The sequence below is a fragment of the Plodia interpunctella genome, chromosome Z (genome assembly GCF_027563975.2).
Source record: "Plodia interpunctella isolate USDA-ARS_2022_Savannah chromosome Z, ilPloInte3.2, whole genome shotgun sequence".
In the NCBI taxonomy this organism is placed as follows: Eukaryota; Metazoa; Arthropoda; class Insecta; order Lepidoptera; family Pyralidae; genus Plodia; species Plodia interpunctella.
The window spans coordinates 10,253,026-10,280,905 of NC_071324.2; the positions used below are offsets into that span (position 1 = coordinate 10,253,026).

At 35.7% G+C, this 27,880-nt stretch overlaps 1 protein-coding gene across 1 annotated transcript in view; it reads left to right on the forward strand.

Annotated features, from left to right (window-relative positions):
* Positions 1-10,242: 10,242 nt before the first annotated feature.
* The window catches only part of Egfr (Epidermal growth factor receptor), a 101,443-nt gene continuing 83,805 nt past the window's right edge, over positions 10,243-27,880 (forward strand). The window contains exon 1 of the mRNA XM_053768890.2: positions 10,243-10,399. Within this exon, the coding sequence (XP_053624865.1) occupies positions 10,333-10,399 (67 nt within the window). The 5' untranslated portion in view covers positions 10,243-10,332. The remainder of the gene's footprint in view (positions 10,400-27,880) is intronic.

A 27,880-nucleotide genomic window follows, 5' to 3' on the forward strand; every position in this document is an offset into this window, starting at 1 on the left:
AGTGAGCGATGAAAACTTGATTTTAGGAAAGTCGAGGAGTCTTTATGAAGAAATATTTTCCTCGTCTTTTTTTAGCATAGTAGGCAAACGAGGCAATATCAGACAAGCAAGTTAATACAATAATGGTAAGCCCTTTTGGTATGATATGGACCGACACCGTTCAAATGAGCTTCATTCGGCAATTCTTCTCAGCAGTGGCAGCAGTTTGCAGTTTTTGACAAATTACTATATCAAATTAAAATGACTTGAAAAAGTGCCTGTGAAGGTCTTTTGAATAAATGATTTGAATTTGATGGCAACTAGTTCATGGACATAATAAATAAATATAAATAAATAAATATATTAGGACAAATCACACAGACTGAGCTAGCCCCAAAGTAAGTTCGAGACTTGTGTTATGGGATACTAACTTAACGATACTATATTTTATAACAAATACATATATAGATAAACATCCAAGACCCGGGCCAATCAGAAAAAGATCATTTTCCATCATGACCCGACCGGGGATCGAACCCGGGTCCTCTCGGTTCAGTGGCAAGAACTTTACCACTGCGCCACCGAGGTCGTCATAATACGACATAATAAGACATCACAATGGGTTGCCTAATTTCTAACTGATCATAGTTGTGAGTGATTATTATTTATAATCTACAGATAGTGTAGTGTATGGTACAACACAAATTAAAGTCACCAATTTCTTATGTTTCTTAGATTATGAGATATTTAACAGACATACAGGTATTTTTTCTAAATTTTTAACTGTGCTGGGCAAACTATATATACCTACAAGCTTGTGAAAAGTATAAACTTATCACTAACGCTATAAGCAAAATGAATATTCGAGATGGTTTAGTCACTGTGCTAACGATTTTGTTTATAGATAGATATCTATGGACAAAATCGTCACAGTGTTGTTCAGATGAAAAACAGTTATATTTGTGCCACAAGTATATTGTCACTTAGTCGAATTTGTAGTTGAAATCATACTACACACACCTGCGATAGTCATACTAGTATATAGTAAAAATGAAACAATACCTTAATAAATATGTTAATACATTCCTCTGTATTTATAACACTCAGAGAAACCGCAGTTCCTCCTGCGTAGAAAAAAACTCGTAAAAAAAACAATGTCATCCGAAATTCTTAGAATATTTTTAAAATCTCTGTATTTTACGAAATAGAAATTGATACAAGAATACGTCGCTACAAATATAAAACTAGCTGCATCCTGGTGTTTCGCTCCCGTGGGAATATCGCTGCATTATTCCTATGTGACATAAAAATACCTTTTGTCACATAGGAATAATGTAGCTTATTACTGGTGAAAGAATTTTGGAAATTGCTTAAGGAGTTTCATATATTTCTCCCAAACATCACTAACTAGTCCTATCTTTATCCTTACCGGACGGTAAGTGTTTGAATGGTTTTTTACCAACAGATTTCATTTTTACATTTCTTACCACGAAAGTATCACAACGGACAATTAAATATATTTCAAATTTGAGTAAGGACAAATAAAAAATGCACGTAGAAAATTTTTTTTCGGCTTTATCAGTGTAGAAGTTGTATACAAATTATCCTATCTTGTTGAAAAGTTAAACAATTAATATTACTTGCAGTTTGGACGCTGCATATTTGTATTAAAATTAACTGGTTGGCTGAATAACAGAGTTAGTTACATTGGTACATGGCTAACAAATGACTAGATCAGCCAGCCATTGCTTTTGGCAATGACTTATTGAAAACAAATCCAGAGTAGTATTTATTAATTACTAGCTTTACCCCGCGGCTACGCCCGTGATATTTTTTCATGGAAACAGCTCTTTCTTCCGAGACGAATTGTACCCAGGTACTTTACCGTACTTTTAAATACATGTATGCCAAATTGAAGTAGATGAAGCGTAAATTGATGAAGAGATAAAAAGAAACAAACAAACCTACTTTAGCATCATATAATTATTATATTAGTTGTAATAGAATTAGGCCATAGATTAATCAAAACTATATTTACGATTTAGCAGAGGACGCCAGTGAGGGACACAGCTGTTGATTAGTGTAGGGACTTTTGAACTTACTAATGCCCCATTGCTCACTCGCGCCGTTGTTTTACCGTCTGTAGATATACAACGCAGAATAACGCAGAAATTGTATGAAGTTTCGACGTACGTCAACACACGTCAACGTCAAAAGCTTAAGAAAACAATGGACGATTGAGCAATGAGCCATGGCTCTTACACATACATGACGCATTCAGTAGCACGTCTTTATCAATAACGAGGTATACACAGCCAAGGCCACGTTGGCTGTAATCCGTACCCTTGATTGATTTTTATAATCTGCAGGCAGAACTAAAAAGTGTGGTGGTTACTACACTGCGAATGATTGATTAAAACGCGAAAATGTCTATGCCTTGCCGCTGGACCGATTTTGATGAAATTTGCTATGCATATAGTTAAAAACCCTCGCCCAAACATAGGATATTTTATGTTTTATATTTTCACCCCCAAATGTCTTCGGGGGGTGAAAATATAAAAATCTGTTCCGCTTTCGTTTTAAATTCACATTTAAGTACATTTCGTACAGAAATTTAGCAGAGAATTTCTCTGCAAAATGTAAGTACTTAAATGTGTTAAATGTAAACTACTCGTGCAAGAGGTTTGTGTATTTGGCATTAAAAATTCACCCGGTGAACAAGCTTGTCCGGAATAGACGTGACGCAAGGCAGGAAAGCTCCAGAACTGCGTCGGAGCTTTTATTTGTTTGTACACATTTTCCTTCACAGTTTTCTCTATATTTAATTCTAAATTCCGCTTTATTCACCAATAGAAAGAAAGTCTATATATTTTCTAAATTTACCCCTGAAAATTACCCTTATTTGAAAAACAAAATTTCACCTGACTTTGTCCAGTACATTCGAAGTAAATTGCCTATGACAGACGGAGAGACAGACACACGAGTGATCCTATAAGGGTTCCGTTTTTCATTTATTTGTATTACTACTTCTTCTTCCTCATTTATGACTGCACCCTTGAATGCTGAAGAAGGTTTTTTTATTATTTTATCAATGAATCACTTAAATTAAATATCTTACTATTATTTACCTAAAAACAATAACAGATTTTTCTTTCGTAAATTTTACAAACGGCCGATTCTACACTGCCATTGCCGTTATCAGACCAAGCCTCCAAGTTCCACGACTTTGTCTGCCCCGTAATTCTTCCAGTTGATACACAGGTATCTATAGTCACCGTACAAGACCTGGGCGCGTCACAAGTAGATTGTAAATCGTGTCTCTTCTCACATATTATTTTAGTTTGCGATGGGAAGCAGCCGTTTATGACTCACTCGTGTTTATTTCGGGTGATTCATGTTTCCAATGGAGCACACTTTATTATATTACTTCAGGGAGATGCTTTTACTACATTTTAATACAGCTTTAGTCTGAAAAGTATAAACTTTTAGGAAGACGATTTTGTTATACACAAAAATACCATTTCCAATTGATTATTAACTGAAAAATACTAGATAAAATTAATTACTGACGACCGTTTTTGGTGGAGAAGAATAAGTAGGAAAGCTGCAGCGGAACTTGGACTCCGTGACTTTATGTCTGTGAAAGAACCGCTCAGATGAGAGATAGATATTAACGAAGTATCAATGCATAGGAGTAACTTCGTGAAATGGGACTTATGTAATATAGAAACATGTCTAAAAACTACCAAAAATATATCTATTGGCGCCTCTGACCTGCGTTCCTCCGGAAACGTGTGATGTTATTCAGTTTGTTATTATGTTTATACGTTGTGAATTCGGAATCTGTCTGCAGGGAACGTAAAATCACAAATTTAAGACCTACTTAGTTGCAAAATACAGGAGATAAGGCTACTTAATTTCATGAATTTACTGTAGCACTGAATCACATAATGGTGAACGACAACGAACTGAATTACAGAGATGTGGGAAGTAATCTGATATAGGTACTCTATATACATTTAGTCTTTCTCTTTGGGAGATTTTTGTCCAGCAGTGGGACATAATAGAGTGAGAAACCTAATAAAAAAATAAGGTTATTAACCTAATAAAAAATAAGGGCTTCCATTTGTAAATTAAAATAGCTTTCCTCAATGATTGTGGATATAATAGTGAATCATTTTTAATTCTGATCATTACTTTCGTCTTTCAAACAAACTAAAACGTATACTGTTTTATGTTTATTGATTTCGTGTAAAAGAAATGTAACTTACCTATGTCGAAACATAAAAGAAGTTTCGGGCACAGACAGTTTTATAAAAGTTGTCTTAAAATTTGTTTATATCATTAGGGTTTTATTATCCCGACCTTGCGAAGTAATTGAGAAACGCATCGAAGTAGAATTTGTAAACTTCCAAAAATAAATGTAGCTTATCCAAACAGTTATAGATATAGCATATTAAAGTTTTGTAACGTACGGGTTGTTTGCTGAATGACTTGTGAAGTTATTTTCAGATTAGGACTTTGTTTAGTGAAGATTTGTGACCTAATTTTTGTTTAGGCGTTTCAATAAATAACATTTTCACAGGCACTTTAATCTATATATGTATAAAACATACATATAATAAATCTGTAAGTGGACTATGTCTGTACATATGAGATATTATAGGAATTCACCAATAAGAGATAATACAATATAAATATATATAAAACTACATGTATTCTCTTGCGGAAAGCAAAGGTGCATATTTGCTCCGAACGATAATTTAAAATTATTGGGTGACTCTCGCGGTCTCAGTGAACCTATTCAGAAACGGACGGCGATTCCAGATCGCGGGCCCAGTCAATAATCATCCAGGCGAAGAACGAGGACGATGCTAGTCATAAAAAAGAGTAAGAAAGAGTATTGTCAGAGAGACGACGACGACGCATATCCAGGTGAGGTGTTTGAATTCCGACGGTCAGAAATAGTTTCGCGTAGGCGGCCGATTACCTCTGCTATTTACAAGCTGGAAGCTGCACAGTCTCGAAAATAAATTTGATCAGCTCTGGATGACCTGGATTCTGGAACTTGTCTACAGATTGTATCACGTCTTTACCCCTTACGGGGTAGACAAAGGAGAGAGTTGAAACTTACCAGAAACCTTATAACCCAGCAGTTAAATCCTACGGTGAAAAGGCAAACTGCGCATTAACCGGGATGTGCGTGGAGGGAGGCTGAAGAAACTGGAAACCACCACCTAGGACCTGATCCCAACGAGGGATCTCCTCAAGAGTTTACACGGTTGCACGAACATGGTTTTTGTCAGGCAAGGCCAAGATCTCTTTGACGACAATAAAAGCTTGAAGCAAAAATATCTTTTTTGTAAAAAACTTTGTTTTACTGTCACTTGATACATATAATATAGAACAAAATCTTCCCTCTGTCTGACTATTTGTCCCTATATATATCTTTAAAGCTACGCAACCGATTTTGATGCGGGTTTTTTTAATAGAGTGATTCATGAGTAAGGTACATATGAATAATTTGTTATGGTTTCACCCGAGCGAAGCTGGGACGGGCTGCTAGGAATAATTAAATAAACACCTATGTTTTAGTTATTCAGTACAAACTACTAACTAATGGTGAGAGTTTTGGCAAAGGAATAGTCATTAGCCAAATGTGAGTTACGAAATGTAGGCATGTCTAAAGTTTCAGTTGTGATCGAATGTTTCCTGTTTGTCTCGTCCATACCTACTCGGTTTGACACGGGACTTTGTACCCACGTTAGTCATATTTTGTAAGTAGATACTTATAGGTATATAAACATTTATTATACAAGGTATTACACATTATATTATATATATCTCTCTTTCGTTTGAGCGTCTTCTTCAGCCGTTGAGCGTCGGAGCACAGGGACCGCTTTCCTACTTTTGCGTCTCCACTTCGGCATTCCTAATCGTCAGGCCATTATTTCTACACATTTTTTTAGACATTGTTTATATCTTATAAATATAATATGTTGAATGTAATAAGTACCTAGTAGATTTGTCTGCGACCACTTTTCAGAAAGTGCTGGACTGAATAAAGTGTTAATAATACCACAATGCAGTGTATTGGGCCGGATTAATGGGAAAGTGTATGTGTATCACTTTCCCATTTCCCATAATTCCCATCTATGAGAAAATCTACGTCGCCCCTGCCTATTGGTAGTTAAGTTAATCCGATTCCGAAACTTTAGACACACGTTAAGTTTGGTTGGGGTGACTACGATAAAAGTTTGTGTAATGAAAATAAAAAAGACTGAAAATTACTTTTTAGAAGTACGTACCTAGAGGCAATTTTCTACCATCTCGGAATTCCCTTGGCAAATTCACGTACCCTAAGTCGCGGGAAAAAGCTGCAATGCCGTAAAAAAATCATTGAAGCACTAGATATCCTTGTTAAGAAGATGGGAGCAAGAAATCTTTTTTTTTAAAGAATCAATCTGTATTTTTCCGGTATCAATAGTTATTAATGACTAGGAGTCCATACGCCGTGAGGAGGTGGAGCCACAGAGCGACACGAGACCACACGATAAATTTAGCCTGCTCTATATCTGAGCGAGTTTCGCAAGCAAGCGCCGCCTGGCCTTGCGAAGATCAATCGAGGTATTCACAAAATCATTACTCACTGATAAAGTAATGCCTTAACATTCTATTATCTCCTCGATCCAGTTTAGGACCTAAACTGCTTATCTGACCGCAGATTCGTACCATAGACTTACTAATGCCATTCATTTCAGATTCCAAAATGGAACTGCTCTGGATTTGAATCGTTCCGTTAAGTTTATGGTGTGCGTATGCTCGCTGGTCTGATATCTAAAAATAATTTTAATATGGAAGCGAAGAAATTAAGTAATAGTGTAGCAAATGAAGTAGGCAGTAGTTATTTCAATTATGTTTTTAAGGAATGTGTTGACGGAAATGAAAAAAATGGTGAGTAGAAAAACGTATAACTTTAGTCCCAGAATCAGGCGGAAGCAAGGCATTTGTTTTACGCAAGACGTGGCCGTACAAGATTGCAATGACACAAGCTCCAAAAATGCAACATTGTTTTCAAGAAAATGCTGGCCACCCCACCTGGAATGACCCTTGAAGACATTACATACCTACAATTTTTTTGGCATTTGTGTTGAGATCTATGCGCCACGGCAACTAAACCCTATCAAATGAAAGTCTTTGTAATACACTGATCTATTTAAGTATTTCGTCCGTCCATGAATAAACTTCTATTTATATGTACACATAATTTTATCTCAGTGAATCATTTTGTATGGCTTGATAAGTCGTTGCAGCATGGCAATCCTCTAAACTACCATTCACACGACACGTAATATGCAACGTAATGTAGTTACCTACGTGGAAACCGCCGAAGTTTTGCAAGCTGTTTTCCGATAATGTGGAGCCGGCGCGGTGGCGTTATGAAAAGGTCAACGCCCCCCCTGAAATAAAAACTAATTTAAAAATTTTCGTAACACCTGTATTTCCGAAATGCTGAAAAGCTCTCGTCTGCTGGAAGAGCTGACGGTTTTCAAACATCTCAATTTACAAAAAAAAATTATAAACACTCGATTAAATTTCAGGTAACAACGAACTTGAATCTGTTGCAAATTTTAGGAGAACCTGCTCTTTTATTGCGTGAATAAAGTACAAAAAAGAAATTATTTATTTTTCTACTTTCTCTAGTACTATATTCTATAGTTTATAGTTTCTAAACTAGGCTGGTGACGGATGGACAGACATAACGAAATTCTAAGGGTTCCTTGTATACATCGTAACCCTTAAACTCACTCTTTTGTATGGTCGAGTGGCCGTTAGACGTTCCGCTTTACAAGGTAGTTGAAATATTTTAAAATATTCTGTTTCTGATTGATATTCTTATTTACCTATAACTAACAGCACTACGCCTCTATCTCTTTCAGACCTGAGAAAATATTCGATAGTAGTATCGAATATTTTCTCAGTGAGATTCGCATTCCTGGTGACTCCGCCCTATTGCTCCGTCGTGCTCCGTTGCGACGACGCATAAAGTTGTTTTCTATAGGTTTTGACAGTTACGTGCGTTGACGAAGGTACGTCGAAACTTCATGCAATTTTTGCGTTGTTCTGCGTTGTCTGTCGACGGTTGTCAAATCGACGGAACCCGACTGAACAAGGTTTCATGGCTCCAACGGAGAACGCCGGAGCGGAACGTAACAATGAGGCCTAGCTCTTAAAGTGCCATCTGTCCAATGCGTAAGTCAATTCACGCCAACCTCTACGGATTTTCCGGCGAGCTATACATTATCGCGATGCAGTTTGCCGAACTTTAGCGGATTCAGCATACATTGCTGGTGTTTCATTGCGGTAAATAAAAGCACTCATATAAACTACGCAACGTTCGTTCATCCGCATTCTGTCTTAGTTCGGCCACAGCGTGTAGTCGGCATCCGAAAAGCCGATTTCATGGTCGATCCAATTCTACTCTGACTTTTTAGTTCCCAAGTTAGTCACAAGATGGCGTGGCAGTACCAAACTCGGAATCTAGAAATATATTTTCTTCGTGCCATCGTCTCCACACTGCGGCACATACACACACTACACGATATGAATGAACGTACATTACGTAGTTTGTATGTGCAATTTTATTACAGTAAAGAAAAACGAGCAATATACAAAAATAGCGTGGAGCTGGCATCAAAATTTCGATTTCAAATTGATGTAGTATCTTATTAAATACTAGATGTTGCCCGGGGCTTCGTTTCCGTGGGAATTTTGAGATGAAATATAATCTATAGTAATCTTGGATATTGTACCTTTCTAATAGCACACTTGCACGAGATAAATATTTGATAGATAAAGCGATATCAATGTAATACTGCCGATAGAGTTTGTTATTGTGTAGCGTTCTCCATACCTATTACGGCAACTGAGATCGCTATTTGGACCGCGGTCCTAGTTCTTCTAGGACCACTCATAAATTCCCAAAAACAGTAGGTACAGTCAACAGAAAAAAATAATTCAAATATTAATGAAGATTTATTAAAACTGAGAGTATTCTCTTATATAATAAAAAAAAAGAGATGTATAATCAGCTACCTACCTAGTAAACCCAACTCAATATTATTATTTTCCGTTTTCCTTCGAAGTGCTAGCAAATGTCTTACACAGTATTTTTAATAAATTCAATTCAAATTCCTCATCATCATCTGCAATTCTCCGTGACCTATTGCTGGGCATAGGCCTCCTTCCGTCTACCCTAATTCATATTCATATTAATTAGGTATACCTATACGGAGCTTAGTTTACGAGATATACTCGTAATTAAAATCAACGCGCGTTGTTGTCAAAAAGTAAATGGGTAACATTACTAGCAGACCATAATACTTACCTAAAACAAAATTCAAGACTACATCGGGTAAATTAATATGCTGTCTGTACGATGTTGTAGAATAGTTGAATCCTTTGTTCCTCTTTTATCAGTCCGAAGCCATCAAAGGTACCATTATCATATTCATCCATTGAGCGGTGTCGCTTCACATACCATATAATTTACCAAAATAAAATGAACAACCACCTGAGCTACAACTTTCGCACGGGTTTTTGTGAATAGACCAGAAACCTTGCTCCTTTCATCCCGCCGGGTGCATTGAGCATCGCCCCGGATCCCCCCTTCCCCTCCCCCTCTCCCCGGCATTCTCCGAGCTATGGAATGATCGCCCCGAAGGCTTACCTGCGCTGTGCGCCGACGACGGCGCGATATAGCCTCAAAAACCGCTACTATGCAGCCAAAGATTATGACGTAGAAGAGACAGACCATAAACATGAGCTACTGATGTCGTCTGTCTGTCGTGAACTGTCGTCCACGGTCGATTTGCAATTTTCCAAACTAGCAAGATTACTTAGTGCAATTCTTACAACTCTGACAAATGAAAACTGTTTATGTTGTTTTAACCACTGGTTGGAAAGCTTCGGCGTCGGTCATCGACCAAAATTTGGACAAAAACCGAACCCGAATTTCGGTTTGACTACTCCGTGGGACGTTTACTACATTAACTTTACCATCATAACATTAACCATGGTTTAGTGTGACATTTTCTCCAAATCAATGTGTCTCTGTTAATCACTACGGAAAGTGATGACATTTTGTATATCATAGAATTTAAATAAAGTGTACTGCGTAAACCTTCTGTACAATAAAATCTTTGACCAAAATACTAAACCGCGAGCGCTGCGTGCGCGCCGTCGAATAAACCGTCAGCGCTGTCGGAGTGAGAGGACGTGTGTGCGACTGTGCTGTGTCCATGTGTTCAAACTGTGTAGCATGTCCTGTGCTGTGAGCCCGAGGCTTTGACAATGTGGTGCGTGACACTCCTCGTGCTCCTGGCTTCGGTCGCGGCCTCAGCGGACTTCCAAGAAAGAGGTACGATTTCCAAAACATGTCTAACCTTTAACTGTAAAAATGTTTACATAACAAACCTTAATTGGACGAGAAATTAATATTGTCGGGGAATTCGATCAATTGACTTATCTATGGGGTCGAACTGATGAAGCTTCGAAGTGTCTGTCTACTGGCGGCAACGCTCCGTCCCATGTTCCATTCGTCACTGGCATCCCGTGTCAATGATTTGTAAGGCTTTTACTTGCAAAAGTTATGACGTCAAGCCTTGTGCTTGTCTTACGCCGTCCGTTGTCGACTATATTTTATTACAAACTTCAATTACATGCAGACTTAATTTAAATGTGTTTCATTTTGTGTTATTCTAATGATTTGTCTTTCAATTGTTTGTTATTGTTGAGAAGTAAAAAAGAGGAGGAGAGGTTAGGGTCAGAGTACATTTGGATGGTTCTTTGTCAAACAAAACTTAGAAAGTGTAGTGTCAACTGTGGCACGAACGTACCAATTACAGAAATGCTGAGATCGTCCGATACCTGAAATCTAATACCTGCCAACGATGCACGTATTTTATTTATGTTTAAGTTTCATTTCCTCGCCATTATTGGATTAAAGTTTCAATACCTATTAAAGGTATTTTTTCCGTTGACCCCAAGCCTACGTTTTGATACCTATGGTTTTTCACTTTACCTCACACTAAGAAAGTAGAGTATTTTTTAATGTTATGGTAATATCGTCTACAGTACATACATACGCATGTTAATTTCTTTCATATGAAGTAATGTGACAGATTTTCTTTATGGCCTACAAAAGTAGTAGGTAGGTAGGTACATACTCGTTCTTCTAAAGTGATAAGTAGAAGATGAAATCCACATTATCAGATTAGAAAAAGTTATTGACTGATAGATTGATACCTGCAATGCTGAAAACACGATGGAAATGATTTTAATTTTTATGCAATATTTTTATTTCATTAATATTTTTTTCTTTCTTATATTACAAATTTAATTTTAAAGTTGTAATTTATGTTTCTTCTGTAGAAGTTACATTAACGAGTTCATATATCTATCAACCTTTTAACCTCAATATTATTGCAAAAAAAATATATAATACACATTTAAGAGTTTAAATATTAATTGCCAGTCCATTATTATAATAACACAATGTGAGCATAATATTGTAATACTTTGTCCTTTGTTTCAATTTAAAATAACCTTAAAGGTCTGCAATGGGTTTACATTGGGTAAAAATATTTATGCCCAGTTTGCCCGGGCCTAAACCCATTTATGGCCGACACAGTATAGCGTATCTCGGTAGCGTAAAACGTAACACTTTTGCGGTCACCCCAAAGGTAAACACAATCTCATGTGTTGCTTTTATTTTTTAAGAATCGAATTGTACAAGTTATTGTTTACATAGACGTTTACTTTGTATGATTTGTTTATGGTCCTTAGAAGAATTATGTTAATGTGTGCCTATTTTCGTTATGTGTAGATGGATCAGTTAAATTATTTGTTCTCGAAAATTTCTTCCCTTGAGAATCCAAAAGACGTCTCGTGGTAAATTTCACTACAGCGATTGAATAAATCGCGGTAATTTACGAGAATATTTCTCGACCTTTTCCGTGTATTCTCGAAAGTTTAAAAAACGGCACATCACTAACTGTAACTGATTGGACCAACGAGAAACTATAGCCGTTTTGACCAGTACAGATTGTACAGACTTTCAATTTAATGATTAATTTAAAAATAGTATTACAATACTTTAACATAATATAATATTTAGTTTAGTTTTAGAGATACATTTTATACGAACATGGTGACAAAGGAATGTCTCAGCTTCTGCTGCTGATTTTCAGACACCTCTGTCCCTGAGTTTGATATTATGTGCGAGTATCACTATAAGTGACTGCAAAAAAGGTTATGTCAGTACCAATAGAAAGTCTTACTATTGGGTGCCTTGCTTAGTTCACACTGGGCGAGTCGATTTTACGTTTGGTTTACTTTACTTTTCTTTTCACGTGAATTCCGAAGCACGAATTAGCTCATGAAACCTTGCCGTTGGAGATGTTATAATGAAACAAATTCGTATGTACTCATTTTGTTTTTATTTATTTATATATAAAAACATATGTTTCTTCTCGGGGCCCAAATGTCCAATACAAAATATCATCGATCATACAATTATTAATCATTTCAATGTAATAGATAGATAGATGTCATTTCCATAGATATTGATTATAACTAATTTTAAACTTTCGCGTTGCATAATTATATACTAAACAACAAGCGCGTTCAATACCTGTTGTTTAGTATAATCAAGAGTATAATGTATATGGTTTTCTTCTTCTTCACATAGCAATGCCAGTGAACTCGCCTATCTGCTCTACCAATGTGAGCTTTGTGAGATGTGTTATAAGGCCAGCGCGACATTGCGTGACAAAGTAATTACCTATAGCAGTGCCGACTGATTTCTGAGTCTCAGGGATACCGCGGAGACCAGCTGGTGACGCGACAGAAATAATAAAGTACAAATGTACTAAATTTAGTTTGATGACATAATAAGTATGTTGTAGTGTTTTGTTCCCATGAGAATTTCGAGATAAAAAGTATTCTGTATGTTATTCTACCTATATGTTATTCTATTCCACCTTTCTGTATGTTTGCGCCAAATTTCATAACAATCCTGGGTGAAAGAACAAACAAACATACATACACACATATCTTTTATTTATTTCACAATTATATCTTAAGTGAAATAAATATACAAAGAAATAAATAAATATTGATTGTTCAAGTGTATATCAGTCTAAAAAATAAATAATAATTAACTTTAACCTACGTCTCTCCTAAAAGATACCGTTTAGAGTCTCCGAGTACAGATTCTAAATTTAACTCAAGAATACATTACATCACTTATTGACGTCAAAAATTTATATAACAGCTACCTCTAAACAAATTGTCCGTCTTCAATTTAGAAATTAGTTATTTTCCCTGTATTAGAAGATATAAGACAGTGCAGAACATTGAACATAACTTCAACCTACCTGAATTTATTGCAAACTCGCCGCTGTTACCTCGACATAGAGACGCAGGTAGGGTAACTTGACATGCGGTCGAATGTATACATGTTATGGAGAGTCACTCTTTATAAGGCTGGTAAAAGCAGTTGGCACTAACTAGTCGGTTCCAAGCTAGCGGCGGAAGAGAAACGCGATTAACTTGATTCCAACTAGAAGAGGTTGTCACAGATAACTAAGTAATAGAGACTAATTAATGTGCTGTGGAAGTACTGGAGTATTATTACTTAAACTGTGGCGTAGGGCTGCTGCAATCAAGTTTATAATATTAACTTTTAAAACTTTTTTGCACGAATTATTTCTGTAACCTAAGTATGTCTATTGGAAGCAGCCTAACTCCCACCACATAGAATCAGAGCAATGAGCTTTTTTGTAACACCATCTATATATACTATTATTATAAAGAGGTAAGCGTTTGTGAGTTTGTATGTTTGAGTTGGATAATCTCCGAAACTACCGAACCGATTTCAAATATTCCTTCACCATTAGAAAGGTACATTGTCCAAGATTGCTATATTGCTATATTTTATCTTAAAATTACCATGGAGACAAAGACAAAGGTTATTTATTTGCAAAAACATGAGTTTAATTTTTTTTACAATGTGGTGTCAAAAGAAAAACTTAAATCTACATGTTTCACCGTCCACGGGTATGCATATTTAACACTGAAAAAACGAACGAAGCCACGGGCAATATCTAGCACTGAATAAACAATATTTGTATTACACACACAGTATTAATATTAGCCAGATTTTTGTAAATTAAATTACTTTTTCACGTCTAGAATGTTACTATTTTTGAAATGCTACAAACTATAGTGTTTCATAAGAACAACGGTAAAGATTAGGGAATATAATAAACACAGTCACCAATATGTTTTACTGAAGTAGGAAGGAAAACTGAAGTAAAGAACATAAGTTGATATAGGAATATCTACTCCAAATCAACTGAGTGATCTTTGTCAGAAAAACTATAAGTACCATTTCCTGCATTTAAATAGAACGGAAATTGATAAAAAAAATGATTAAAGAAATTCGAAGCATCCCGGTCGGGTGGCGTGCACAAGTGTTCGGCATTCGGGCCCGGGCAGGATACACCCCCGCCGAGAGGGTTGAAAATGTTTTGGAATATGCGTCATTTAATGCGGTAATAACGGCCCAACTAGTAGCCCGTCCCGGCTTCGCTCGGGTAAAACCTTAATAAATTATTCACCTATACCTTCCCCAGGAATCAAACTATCTATTAAAAACCCGCATCAAAATCCGTTCCGTAGTTTTAAAGATATAAGCATACATAGGCACAGACAGCGGGTAGCGACTTTGTTTTGTACAATGTAATGATGTTAGTAAATAAAGTGTTTTTAAATTAAATTATTTGCGATAATTATGTCGAGATTAATTTATTTATTCATTTCTTGGTTATATCATCCTGTCTAATCTCCTAGTGTTCTCCGCTGCGTTCGAAGCTATGAAGCCACGAAGCCCGGGTTTACAATTTTAATATTCGGCTGTAATTTTACAACCTGCCGTCTACATGACGTCAACCGTTCTTAGGAATGCTATTTTTGCCTATCAACTGCCTAGGCTGTGCGTGTCCGACATCCAATGGAGAAATTTAATATGGAATGGTACCTATTTTAGGGCGGAACCACACGCCACAGTGGTGTTTCAGTATTTCATCAATTAATGAATCTCTGGTACATACACGTAGGTACTACGGTGGATATTGCTACGTCAATTGGCACGTTATTATTACAACTACTTTCATCGTATGTGGTCGAGAGGTGCAAAAGGTTTTACTAAAGCACTTAAACTCATCTTGTACAACTCTGCGCCTGAAACGATTAACACACTCGTCATACAAAAAGTACAGTCAACCGCTCGTCGAACTGTACCAATCCATTCACGCTTCTATTACCACTGCAAAACTGCAGGCACGTTGACATGCAGTTCCAGTTGATTGTAATGAATTGTTAGCATTTCGCTATCGCATCAACACACACATGCACAAAAATAAAACGTGTCAAATGCATAACAAATTGTCACCGAAATTTGAACTTTTATGCCTACGAATACGAGCTATATTTGGGTCAATCATACGTGCTTGAGAACTGTACTAGGATGACTTCATTACCGTATTGTAGAGGCGCTATCAATAAGTACATTGTGTCATTATTTCATTAGAATTAATACAATTTAAGAACAACTTTGAGGAAAACTCGCAATAAGATAATCAAAAGTAAAAATACCGATGAGTCATTAAACTGTCCTGTAATTTATTTTGTGCTAGCCGTTGCCCGCGACATCGCCCGCGGTATAGCTATTTCAAATATCATCAAAATCGGCCAAGAGCGGTGCAAGCAGGTTGGGGAACTACTTTAGCATTTAAAATATGGAATAGATTCAATAAAATTGTCATCGAACACTGTCGTCGAACAGTTTGCGAAACTTTAGCGGCGCATCGTGTATACATTTATACAACAATTTATTTAGGTAAGAATACCTACTAATTCCATGAGAAGAACCTAGAAATTGTATGAAGTTACGTCAACTCATGTCAATGTCGACAGTTTCTATAGAAAGAGCTACAACGTGGTGCGTCGTCGCAACGGAGCGCGACTGAGCAATTGCTCTCTTAGTCATAATGCCAAAAAATTAAAAAAAATATCGATGTTTTGTTAATTTAACAGCCGAATTGCAAGATGGCGGCATTGTTTTAGGCGATAAACCGGCTTTGTTTGGTCCATGCTCTTTATTTTCGCATTGTTTGGCGATAACTGACCGGGAGACCTATCAGCTTGCAGGGGATAGAGCTTATCACAATATGTGTCGAGTAGATAGCACATAAGAACATACATCAGTTAATGCAGTAATAAAAAATGCGAACATTTGGATAAGAGTGCGTAAGAACCACGCCCCATTGCTCCGTTGAGAAAATGTCAAAATCTACCGTCCTGATCTCAGAAATTATTATTGCATTGAGAAGCAAAGTAGGTTAAACATTAGATAAATATTTACGAAAAATGAGAAAATCTATAAATTTAGTGCGTTGTTTTATAGATATTATCATTGAGACGACTTTAATTTTTTTTCATAGAGTCAAAAACCGTAGTATTTAATTTAAAAATGCAGGTTAATGTTATGAAACAGGAAAAAAAAGAAAATTTTCTTCTTTTGTCTTCCTTTGTAAATTTATACAGCTGAGACCACCTAAACAGTATAAAACAAGTCGCATCGCGCTGTCTGTCTGTCTATTCCTATATATGAATGAATTTTGTGTAATTCTTGAGAATGTTTAGGTTTATAATTTATTTCTTATCCGAGCGAAGCCGGGACGGGCCGCTAATAGCCTATAAATAAATAAATAAATATAAGTGTTTCGTCGTTTCCTCTCGAAGTACAGCTCCCTAAAAAAATTAAGTATGTTTGAACATACTTTATTTTATTAATTGGACTACAAAAGAAAACAAATTATATAATTTTTCTGAATTTATTTCCAACATCTGACAGCGAAGTAAATTTTGAAAGCAAAGCGAAATATAAAATTTGCCGTGGCGAATTCTCCATTCCTCAGCTAGCGATTGCTTTCATCATAATAACTCAAAAAAATACATCAGTATGTATTTTTTTGAGTTATATTTTTGAGATATGAGAAGTTTTCTCTCTCTTTCATTTAAGCGTTTCCCAGTTACTTCCAGTAAGGCATCAGAGTCGAAGGTCCGTTCTACCTAGAACTAATATAAGAAGGCTTTAATTTAAATATAATATTTGGCGTCTTTAATAAATGTACTAAAATAGTTTAAATATACATAAATTATTTAAGTATCTCATCGTCATCTCAGCCACAACAAGTCTGCTGGACATAGGATCTCCCAAAGACTAATTTGCCTATTAAATAATAGGCAAATTATAATTATTATCATGTTATTCTATCCTAATGTTATAAATGCGAAAGTTTGTGAGGTACGTATGTGTGTTATACGCAAAATCTACCGGAAGGATTGTTACGAAATTTTGTACACGGGTAGAATATAAACCTGTAATATAATAGGGTATTTTTAACCCAAAATTTCCACAGGAGCGAATCCCCGGGCGCAGCTAGTACTATACATATACTCGTATAGTTTACAAATTTTATATAATAATTAGGGTTGAATTTGGTTAAGACAGACTGGGTTAATACAACATAATGAAAAAATCAGAGCTCGGTCGCAGTGCGATACGAATCTATGGCCTTGTACAAAGTAATTATATAAACATTATCTGCTAGCCATTAAGGCGCTATCTTGTAACATAAAAACATAAATAATGCAAATTGGTTTTGTCCCCGCGCTAAAAATTATATTTCTCGTAATAATTTTTTTCAATTTCTTAACGCGTCGACTTATGAGTTGAATTTATGAGCACTATAATCCTTACGTATATATATCTTATAAATATAAAACCATGTTCTCCGCCGCGTCTGACTGTTCTCAAAAATGAATGCACGGATTTTCGATTTGTATATTTACATGTCTATAGAGACAATTTATTAACGAATGTTTTAAGGGCGGTTTTTAACGGAGGTCTTCTAACGGAAATGAAAACATTTTTTTTTAGAATTGTTGTCTGTCTGTTTGTTCACACATCACGCAAAAACTACTTTATACAATTTGATGCGGCGGTTTTCACGGTCTTACTTATAATCTAGTATAGGTTTCATCGCGATACATTGTTTAGAATCCGAAAGACAATAATAAGTTATGGGCACAAAATAAACGCGAGCGAAGATGCGGGCAAAAGTAATAATATAGTAAATAACATATAATATAGTATCTAGCCCCAGCAGACTTCCCAGAGAGATAGATATCATCGTTTCTTTGATTGTGACAACAATGAGACACGCAGGGTTGTCAGCGATACGTTGAGGACAAGCTGTCGAGGTTGCTAAGGATGGAATTAGCTGAGGCCAATTCACTATTCGAAGTTTAATGTACATTTATGTTAGTTACTTAAGTAAAATATATTATAAAGTCAATGTATTATAAAGTAAATATACACATAAGTTACTTAGTTATTATTATATCCCGTTTGTTTAAGTTCCATTTGTGTTAACAAATTACAAAAAAAAAAACAAAATTTTGTATGAGTTATGTTATCTGCGGGTGTCTATCTGTTAGCATAAAAATGTAAGCCATAATGTAATATAACATACTGTATTATGGCATAGGTAATGATTTTTAAGCATGACGTTCTTACTCATAACGGTTTACACATAACTAACCTAACCTAACCTAAAAGTTAATTATACCACATTTACCCGTATGCCAAAACTCAATGCCTCAGACCTACTAAGCCAAATCACTTTAGTATATCATCCAAAACCGGTATGACGAAGGGACTCCGTTCCATGATCGGGAAACGGCGATGGAATGTGGAATTTAAAAACATCATTATATGTAGTAATAGCAAATATTACCTATAATAATATATTGCAAATACAGGGTGATTTTTTATACATTGGCAATATTTTGTCTACATGCTTAGACTGTGACTTTTTATACATCGTGGAGCAGTGGTAAAATGCTTGCCTCCAAACCGAGAGGTCCCGGGTTTGATCCCCGGTCGGGTCATGATGGAAAATAATCTGACTGATCAGAAATCAGATCATTTTCTATATATGTATTTATTATAAAATATAGTATCGTTGAGTCAGTATCCCATAACACAAGTCTCAAACTTACTTTGAGGCTAGCTCAATCTGTGTGATTTGTCCTAATATATTTATTTTATTTAGGTATTTATTTATGCTCAGTCCATGATTCTAAACAACTTTTAGTATGGGAGTAACTCCGAAATCGCGAGAAATAAATCAGCTGTTCAATACAAAATTAAATACCTAAGTTGTGGAACAATAAGCTGAATTTTTTCGCGATATCAAGGTTGCTTCCTTACGAAAAGTTGTTCATCGACTGAGCATGTAGATAAAATAATGCCAATATATAAGAAATCACCCTGTATATGATTAGTTTCTTCGAAATTTTGAACTATCTCAACTTTTGATTTAATTAATAATCTTAATTTTAAATCTTTAAGGCCGAACCATTTAATAACATAAGAGTAACAGCCCTAAAATGTTTTTTTTTTACAAACAGGTCTTACAGCCGATGTACCGGGGCGCTTGCCATATGTTGGTCTTGGTAGTAAGGCGATATGACCAACCGAGGTCATTGACATAATAAAAATTATAGATAATTTTCCCATATTTTCTGATACAGTACTGTATAATAAAGTGGGCGACCGAGTTTCGCTCGGATATAAAATTTAAGAGAAAACGTATTAATAACGAAAACTATTTATGTAGGTACATCATATAGTTTTATCAATTTTAAATATTTATCTTGTACAAGACTCCATTATGAATGGAGTCTTTTACATATTTACAATCGGAGAAATCGTTACATAGTACTTAATAGGAAAAAATAACACAAGGAAATCCTAAATTACTGCAAAAAGTCACAATTTATAGATACTTCATACATCCAGGTAAAACAAGAGAAAAAATGGAAACATCACAACAAAATATAACCTTAACAAAAAAAAAACCAACATTTTCTCCTATTGCGAGAAAAAATAGTTGGGATGGTAACAACTACGGAATTTTCAATTATATAGTTGTCAAAACCGAAACCGTACTATTGGACACAAACATTCGGGCCGTATGCCGCGCGCTCCCATGGTCATACCAATTAAACTATTAACATTCTACACCATAAGCGATGTACGAACACAAATAAAATACCGTACATGCGATATAGAACGGCGTAATTCTCTTTAAACGCACTGAATTATAATGAACTTAACAAATATCAAGGTAGTATAAGATTGTGACATGGTTTTCCTTGAATCCATGTTGTGTATGTGGAGTTAGTTCTACAAAACTACGTCAAAAACTTGATTCAGGGTCGGTTTGCGCGACAGCCCTGGTGTTGAAGGTGTGGTAACCGCTTTCTATATAAGATGCCGCGTTCCTGTTTGACTAGTTAGAATAAAATATCTTCTTATTTACAAGCTACGTTTTTGTCGGTGTTTCATCATGAAGTTTTTCTTCTTTTCTGTCAAGAAAAGAAGTACGGAATGAAACACACACTATAACTTCTCGTCCCTATTAATGGAGTGGTTTGCCATTGCTTTCTCCATTTCACAAACAAGTAATAAACCTATAAGTATACTATACATGTTTCCTCACGATGATTTCCTTCATCGGAAGCAAGTGGTGGTCGATAAAAAGTACTTATACATGAGTCAGATAAGTATATAAACTCATGTGGTACGAGTAAAATCCGAACCTAGGACCTTTCGATCCACATGAAAATCTATGCAGTTGTTTTTGACTCTATCGCGAACAGACAGACAGACTGACGCGGCAGAGGGCTTTGTTTTGTAACATGTAAGGATACCTAGTTATTACTATAGCCGCACCCTAGGGCTTTATACTCCCGTGAGAATTGACAATCGAAAGTTCATGACAATCCAGTCGATTTTGTCTAAAAGATAAACAAAACTACGTGTACGTCCTCACAAACTTTCGCATTTAAAATGAAGAATTAATCTATATAAAACCACTTGTTTTTCTTATTTCTGCAAGAGCCCATTGGTGCGCAGACTTCGGAGCATCAATTATCTCGTGACGTGGTCACCGTGACACCTCTCATTAAAGATGAGTCCACTGCCTAATACTGATCTCAGAAGACACTATGGTCTTAATTGTAAAATTACATCAATTATGCTTATAGTTGACAATTCTATTGCAAGTAATACTTTTTTTTCTATCATCCGTGATTTTGTCGTATTGGTGTTTATATAGACGTTTGCATCAAGCTGGGAATAAAACATTTTTTATTCGTTCAATAAAAACTACTTTACTTTTACTTAAGCATTTTATACATATAAGAATAATAAGAATACTGATTGTGTTGTGACCTTGTTATTAGCTGCGCCCCGGAGCTTCGCTCCCGTAAGAGTTTTGGGATAAAAATTGCTCTGTGTGTTATTACAGGTTACATAGTCTACCCGTGTATCAAATGTCATAACAATCCTTCCAGTAGATTTTGCGTGAAAGAGTAAAAAACATACACATACATCCTCACAAACTTTCGCATTTATAATATTAGTCGGATAAATGTCCTCGAAACGTATTAATATTATAGGCGGTACATATTACTTCCATACTACACACAGGATATGGCTGGCTATCCATATCCATAAAAAGTGTAAGAAAAGAAACCGAAAGAAGGTTTTAATAATTTTGATTAAATTATTTGATTGCAAAAATTGGCGGACTTAATTTGATTTCAAAATCTTATCGCCGACATCATAAGTGAGTCGCCATTTAAAACTTTATTAACAAAGATGTTTACAGTTGATTGGGTGTCCAACCAATCTCAACATACTAGGGTTGTATCTCAGATCCTTAATTTGATTGAGCATCATAAATATTGAACATCATTACATATTAAAAAAGAAGCCCTCATGTCTGTCTGTCTGCCTATATCCGATATACTCAAAACCTACCGGGTGGATTTTTGTACGGTTTTCACCAATAGATAGTGTGATTCCAGAGGATTTTATTTTTTTATATTCTGCAGTTTCCTAAGTCCTCTCAGGATCGACTTCGATGTTTTTTAGAAACAAAGACATTACTCATAAATACCTCCAGGGCAATGTTCTAGAATATTCAAAATACGGAATCTGCGTATTAATGTTAATTCCAAGCATAGCATTTACACACTTAAACGATGTGCTGACAATAGTAATAATTTGAAACGCTAATAAAACGCAATTATTTGCACACGCAGGTGCTCTCATTGTTGGACATTTTCAAATATTTTTCGTAATAAATGCAAAATCCTTCATCGGCACTAATTTGACCTTTAATCTTTCTATCCATAGCTGGACATTTATGTGGACATTAAGTATTTAGTTCTACTTTACTGCATTGTGGGATCATTTTATAGATGTTTGGAGCTACATTGCTTTTAAGTACTTTATGATCGTACTTTATGAATTCTCGGGTTACAACTAAAACAGGTTTTGGATCGGCATCTGCAAAGCATCCAAACATAATAAGATAGTGAAAGATTTCATTTAAATAGCCGTTTTTACCAAATGTTATATCACTTGCTGTCTTTGACACTCTTTTCTCATGAATGATTATGAAAGGACGTAACACGCTGTGTGGGAGCACCTTTAAACAAAATCTTGAAGTAGTCAACCCTATCGTGTCGGATTTTTGTTGAATGTTGCTCCACGGGTTTGGACACTAACTGTGCTGTTTGGCGGATGTCCGCCGCTCGTATCAACATATTTAAGAGATAGTTTCGTTCACCAGACCGGTTACAAAAGATGATGTTAATTATATCGAGTTTATTGAGTTTTTTTTTACAAAAATGTAATTTTCGACACAAGTTTCCATAGTCATCAGAGATTTTATTGCATTCAACGCGTGACAATAAATCATTTTTGAAGTTCCTAAACCATTGAGGAGTTCTCTCATCGGGAGCTGATATTGTTTGTACTTTACTTAGGTCATGCCTATCATTATAAATTGTCATCCGAATACAAAATTTCAGTCCAGTAAGTTAAAGATAAGTGGGTTCAGATAAGTAAAATCTGTAAATTAGTATAATTTTCATCGCGATACGTGGCTTGAGACCAGAGATATTAAGACAATAATAATTTATGAGCGGACGAAGCCACAAAGTTACGCGGGCGAAGCCACGGACAAAAGCTAGTTAAAAATAAGACTCTTGGTCGATTCGCACCATGCTTCCACTATCGGCTCGTGGTGCGAAACAACCGAAGACCTTCACTATCACACGACGGTCTACTCTTTTATTTAAACGTGGCGGCGGCGGTGTTGCTCATAATATTATTATAAATCTTTGTCTCTATCTGTGACTGCATTGTCTTAAGTAGTTTACAAATACAATAGACAGGGCTCGACTTTGTTTCAAAACACGAAACCTTGTGACCACATTTGAATATTTGAGTGACAAACGTTTGATCTTGGGGTAAGCGTGGCCGGGCTGTGAACGCACTGTATTCAATGGGTCCATTGTTATATCGAGAGCTTATGACCAAAACTTTTTGAATGAATTATGAATGAAACCGTTTTGTTTTTGTATATTTTATTTTTTATCGTTTTTATCAGTTTTCTTTGTTTATTAGTGAAAATTAAAATTATCCTCTGGGTAAAGGATTTCCTTAGAAAGTATTGTCGTTTTATATTAAGTAAGTAACTAAAAGAGATAGAAGATACAACTTTTCGGCGCAATCTAATACAAGGTCTAATAAGAGGGCCGAAATAATATCATTTCATGTCATGTATTTCTAATACGAACTTTATACAGATATGTGAGGGAGTCTATAGCTTTCTCTCTCTAAGTTGCAACCCTAATTATATTACAACATTGTAGTACACCAGTACACGGCAAATTACAGTGGCCATTTAGCCAAATAACTGGCTAAGGTCAATGACAAATTGTATGACGTCGTGTCGATGTACAGTCAAAAGCACATCAACCTACCTAAATACATTGTAAACTCTGTGCTGTTGACTGTACATAGAAGTTTAATGTTAGGTGGCCAACTCGTTAATCTGTCAGTCTGTCGACTAAATTTTTATAATACTTTATTGCAGTCGTGATTTACACTACATGGCCCAATCCATATTCCTAATACTTTTAAAAACGTAATAAATTATAAACTTAGGTAAACCTTCACCAGGAGTCTTCACCTTCACTATCTATTGGTGAAAAGCGCATGAAAATTCGTAGTTTTCGAGTTTATCTCGAACAAACAGAGGCGGTAGAGAACTTTGTTTTACTTTGTTTGACATATCAGGCAAAATAGAGAAGGCAATGGGCAAACCACTCCATTGATATTGTCCAGAAAGTCGTTTTGTGTGTACCATTGAACAAAATGGTGACGGCCATCGTGGAATATGACAAGAAGAAGAAATAAACCAGTTTTGTCATGAGGATTTTATGATGCCAGTGACTTGACAAAGCCACTACTACCTATGTGCTTCCAATTCGATTAAACATATCCCGAGAAATTTAATCAGTTCATCACCAACACTAATCAATGTCAATTACGTTTTCGGACAATATTATAATGACAATATGTGATATAATTACACCAATAGATCTCAATAAGTAAGTTGAGTCATGCGCACCCAAGGAATTGGGATGGCCACGAGCCACGAGGTTTTCCGAAGACTTCCGAGTGTTCCCGAAGGCAGGGAGGGGAGAATTCGGCAAGCCGTGACGGCCGCCCGACCGAGACCGTCTCCTACTCACGATATAGCATGATGCCATCCCATACCCATAATAGGCACCATTACAAGAATACACTCGTGTTTTTAATAGAAAATCAAACTAAATTAGGCCTATTTTAACTAACAATTGGTTATGTTATGGCATACGTTGATGAAAAGCAACCGAGTATGGTGCCGGCTACACATTATGGCGGCTGAACTTCGAATTCAGCATACATTGCCAGTTTTTCATTGCGGTAAATAAAATCACTCGTACAAACTACCTAATGCTTAATGCATTCGCGTTGGCATTTCTGTCCGTGTACATTGATATGTATGTAGCCAGCATGAAATGTACTGGTGGCACTGTCGAGTTAGGTAGGTAGTATTAACTATTTGAGCAAGTTGATTTATATTATGCAGACTGTGAGTTGATCACAACAAAATAATGTACATGGTTAACAAAGTCGACAACTCCATAATGCCACGCAAGCATGGATAAAATGCATGCTTGCAAAGAAGTCTATTCTATGCTTGAAAATTTCATTCGTAAGCATTAAAATGCATTCGGGAAGTTGCGGAGTTACACGCTATGCTGTATATGACTACTGATAATAAATTATTTTAACATAGATTACTTTATTATCCCAATCCCAACTAATATTATATAGTACATGCGAAAGTAAGCTTGTTTGTTTGTTACCTTTTCAAGCATTATCTCTTGCACCGATTTTTATCCCGAAATAGCTTTAAACCCGAAAAATCCCATACCTGTTTTGTCAGTGCATATAAAGAACGTTTTTGGTAGACGGTTCTTACTTAGCTGAAGTTTTAGTTAAATTTTAATTAAACTTTTAACTTAGAATTTTGGTTAAATAAATAAACGTTGCTAATCGTGCATTAGCACCGCTGTTTAAATGGTAGCTATTTATTTGTAATTATATAATTCCGATTTTCCGAGTTTCCGAAATTCTAGTATTTTGGTATTTTCATAAATACTATAATGATATTAAATTATAATTTGACATAATAAAGTACTTGTCAAAGTCTAGTACTTATCTGAATAATTGAAAATAATTAATTTTACTTAAATAAGTAAGTTGTGGACTATAGTCGTGGAGATTTTTTTCCTGGGCAGCCACTTCACTACTTGACCCACGAAAACTTTGCCTATGACTAGAACTAGACTAATTGTTATTTATATCTGATTTCTCCATAAAATTTGCACACTAAATTATAATTTAGGTACACAATATAAACTATGGCAATTTTGTACGAAGACGCGTTGATGTCTTTATATATAAATAAATATATAAATATAATTAGGACAAATCACACAGATTGAGCTAGCTCCAAAGTAAGTTCAAGACATGTGTTATGGGATACTAACTCAACGATACTATATTTTATAACAAATAGATATATAGATAAACATCCAAGACCCGGAACCCCAATCAGAAAAAGATCATTTTCCATCATGACCCGACCGGGGATCGAACCCGGGACCTCTCGGTTCAGAGGCAAGCACTTTACCACTGCGCCACCGAGGTCGTCATATTTATGTTGGCTCTAAGTAGATGTCGGTCGCGACTTCGCCGACGAAAAAGTATCCTATATACTGATAGTCAATTTTTCATCGCAATCCAATGTTCCTGTTGTTGATAAAGAAACGTACACAATCGCATTTATATTTAGTATAGTCGAACACATGATTAGAAAAAACTCGATTCACCTACATCTAGGCAACGATTGCGCCAAAAGTACAAAAACGTTTAAACACTACTGGCTGATAGCAAAACAATACCAGGGCGTGTGTACTTTGGCAAGCAACGTCGCCACAGGTAGTATATAGCAAGTGTTAGGTCATACGAGCCTATGATCGTTAAGACTCTGACTGATTGCATCGTCTTCAGCACGCAGGGTCGTCGCAACCAGTCAACCGCCACCTGTCACCACCAGGGTTGCCATCTGTTGCAGATTGCAACCCTGGTTTCGCTAAATTTCTTAGATTACGCTAAAATTCTTGAAATCTCGGATACTCTTTGTCATGAAAAGATTTACTTTTGATATTCTCAATTTCCGAAACATTCCAATCCACTGATGAACTAAATTTCATTCTAATTTTATGCTAAAACATTTTAAAAAATATATAATATATTAGGTCTAGGTAGGTATAGGTTGGACTTGGAATCCTCAAAACCTTTTTAATTTTAGTTTAAGGTTTAGAAAGAAAACCACAGTGTGATCTCTCATAGGTTTATATGTAAGTACTATATAAAACATATTCATATGCATAATATTGGACCTGTGCGAAGCCGGGGCTGGTCGTTAGTTCTATATAAAAAGTATAATTACTTGTCAGTGTCTGTTTCTTTCTATGATTTAAGACACACACACACATCGATTATTGTGCATACAAGTTTTATCGAAGTAATATTTTCAACACCAACAGATTTTCATGAAACGTACTTCGAATAAGAACATAAGAACTAATTCGAATATTCTTCGAATAATAGGTACCTTGCATGTGTTGCATAATTCTAAAATTTCATTTTCACCATAGAAAATTGTGTCAGCAAAATGTGGGAGTACCTAAATTTACTTATTTAGCAATAGCCTAGAAATGGATAGTTGGCCAACGAAAAAACTGAGCCAATATTATTAGCGCCTATGTGGGAGGTCATATTGTATGAATATTGCAATATGTAATCATACTTTTAGTTGACGACACTAATGAAAAATATGTTTGACCGTTACGTTCTATTCAATGGAATATCTACCTAAATATAGAATAATTTCGGTTGGGAATGCTTCGCTGGTTTCTCATTTGTTTTGCTGCCATATGTGTGTGGTTTAGATTGTTATTAAATGGAGATGAGGGGCCGATTGGCCAGCGACTGAACTAGCGATCATGGTGTATTTTATTACTATAACACTCGTGTAGCAGACATTCGTTTTTATTTAGACAATAACTACTGTCCGTGTTAAATTTGAAATTTCAGACGTGTTCAAATCACAGGATCTTTGCTTTATGATACTATACCTGTGGACAAAAATCAAGTTAAATATGCATTAATTAACTATGTTTGCCAATTCCACGTTTCGTGCCCCGTTATCAGTTATGGATCTTC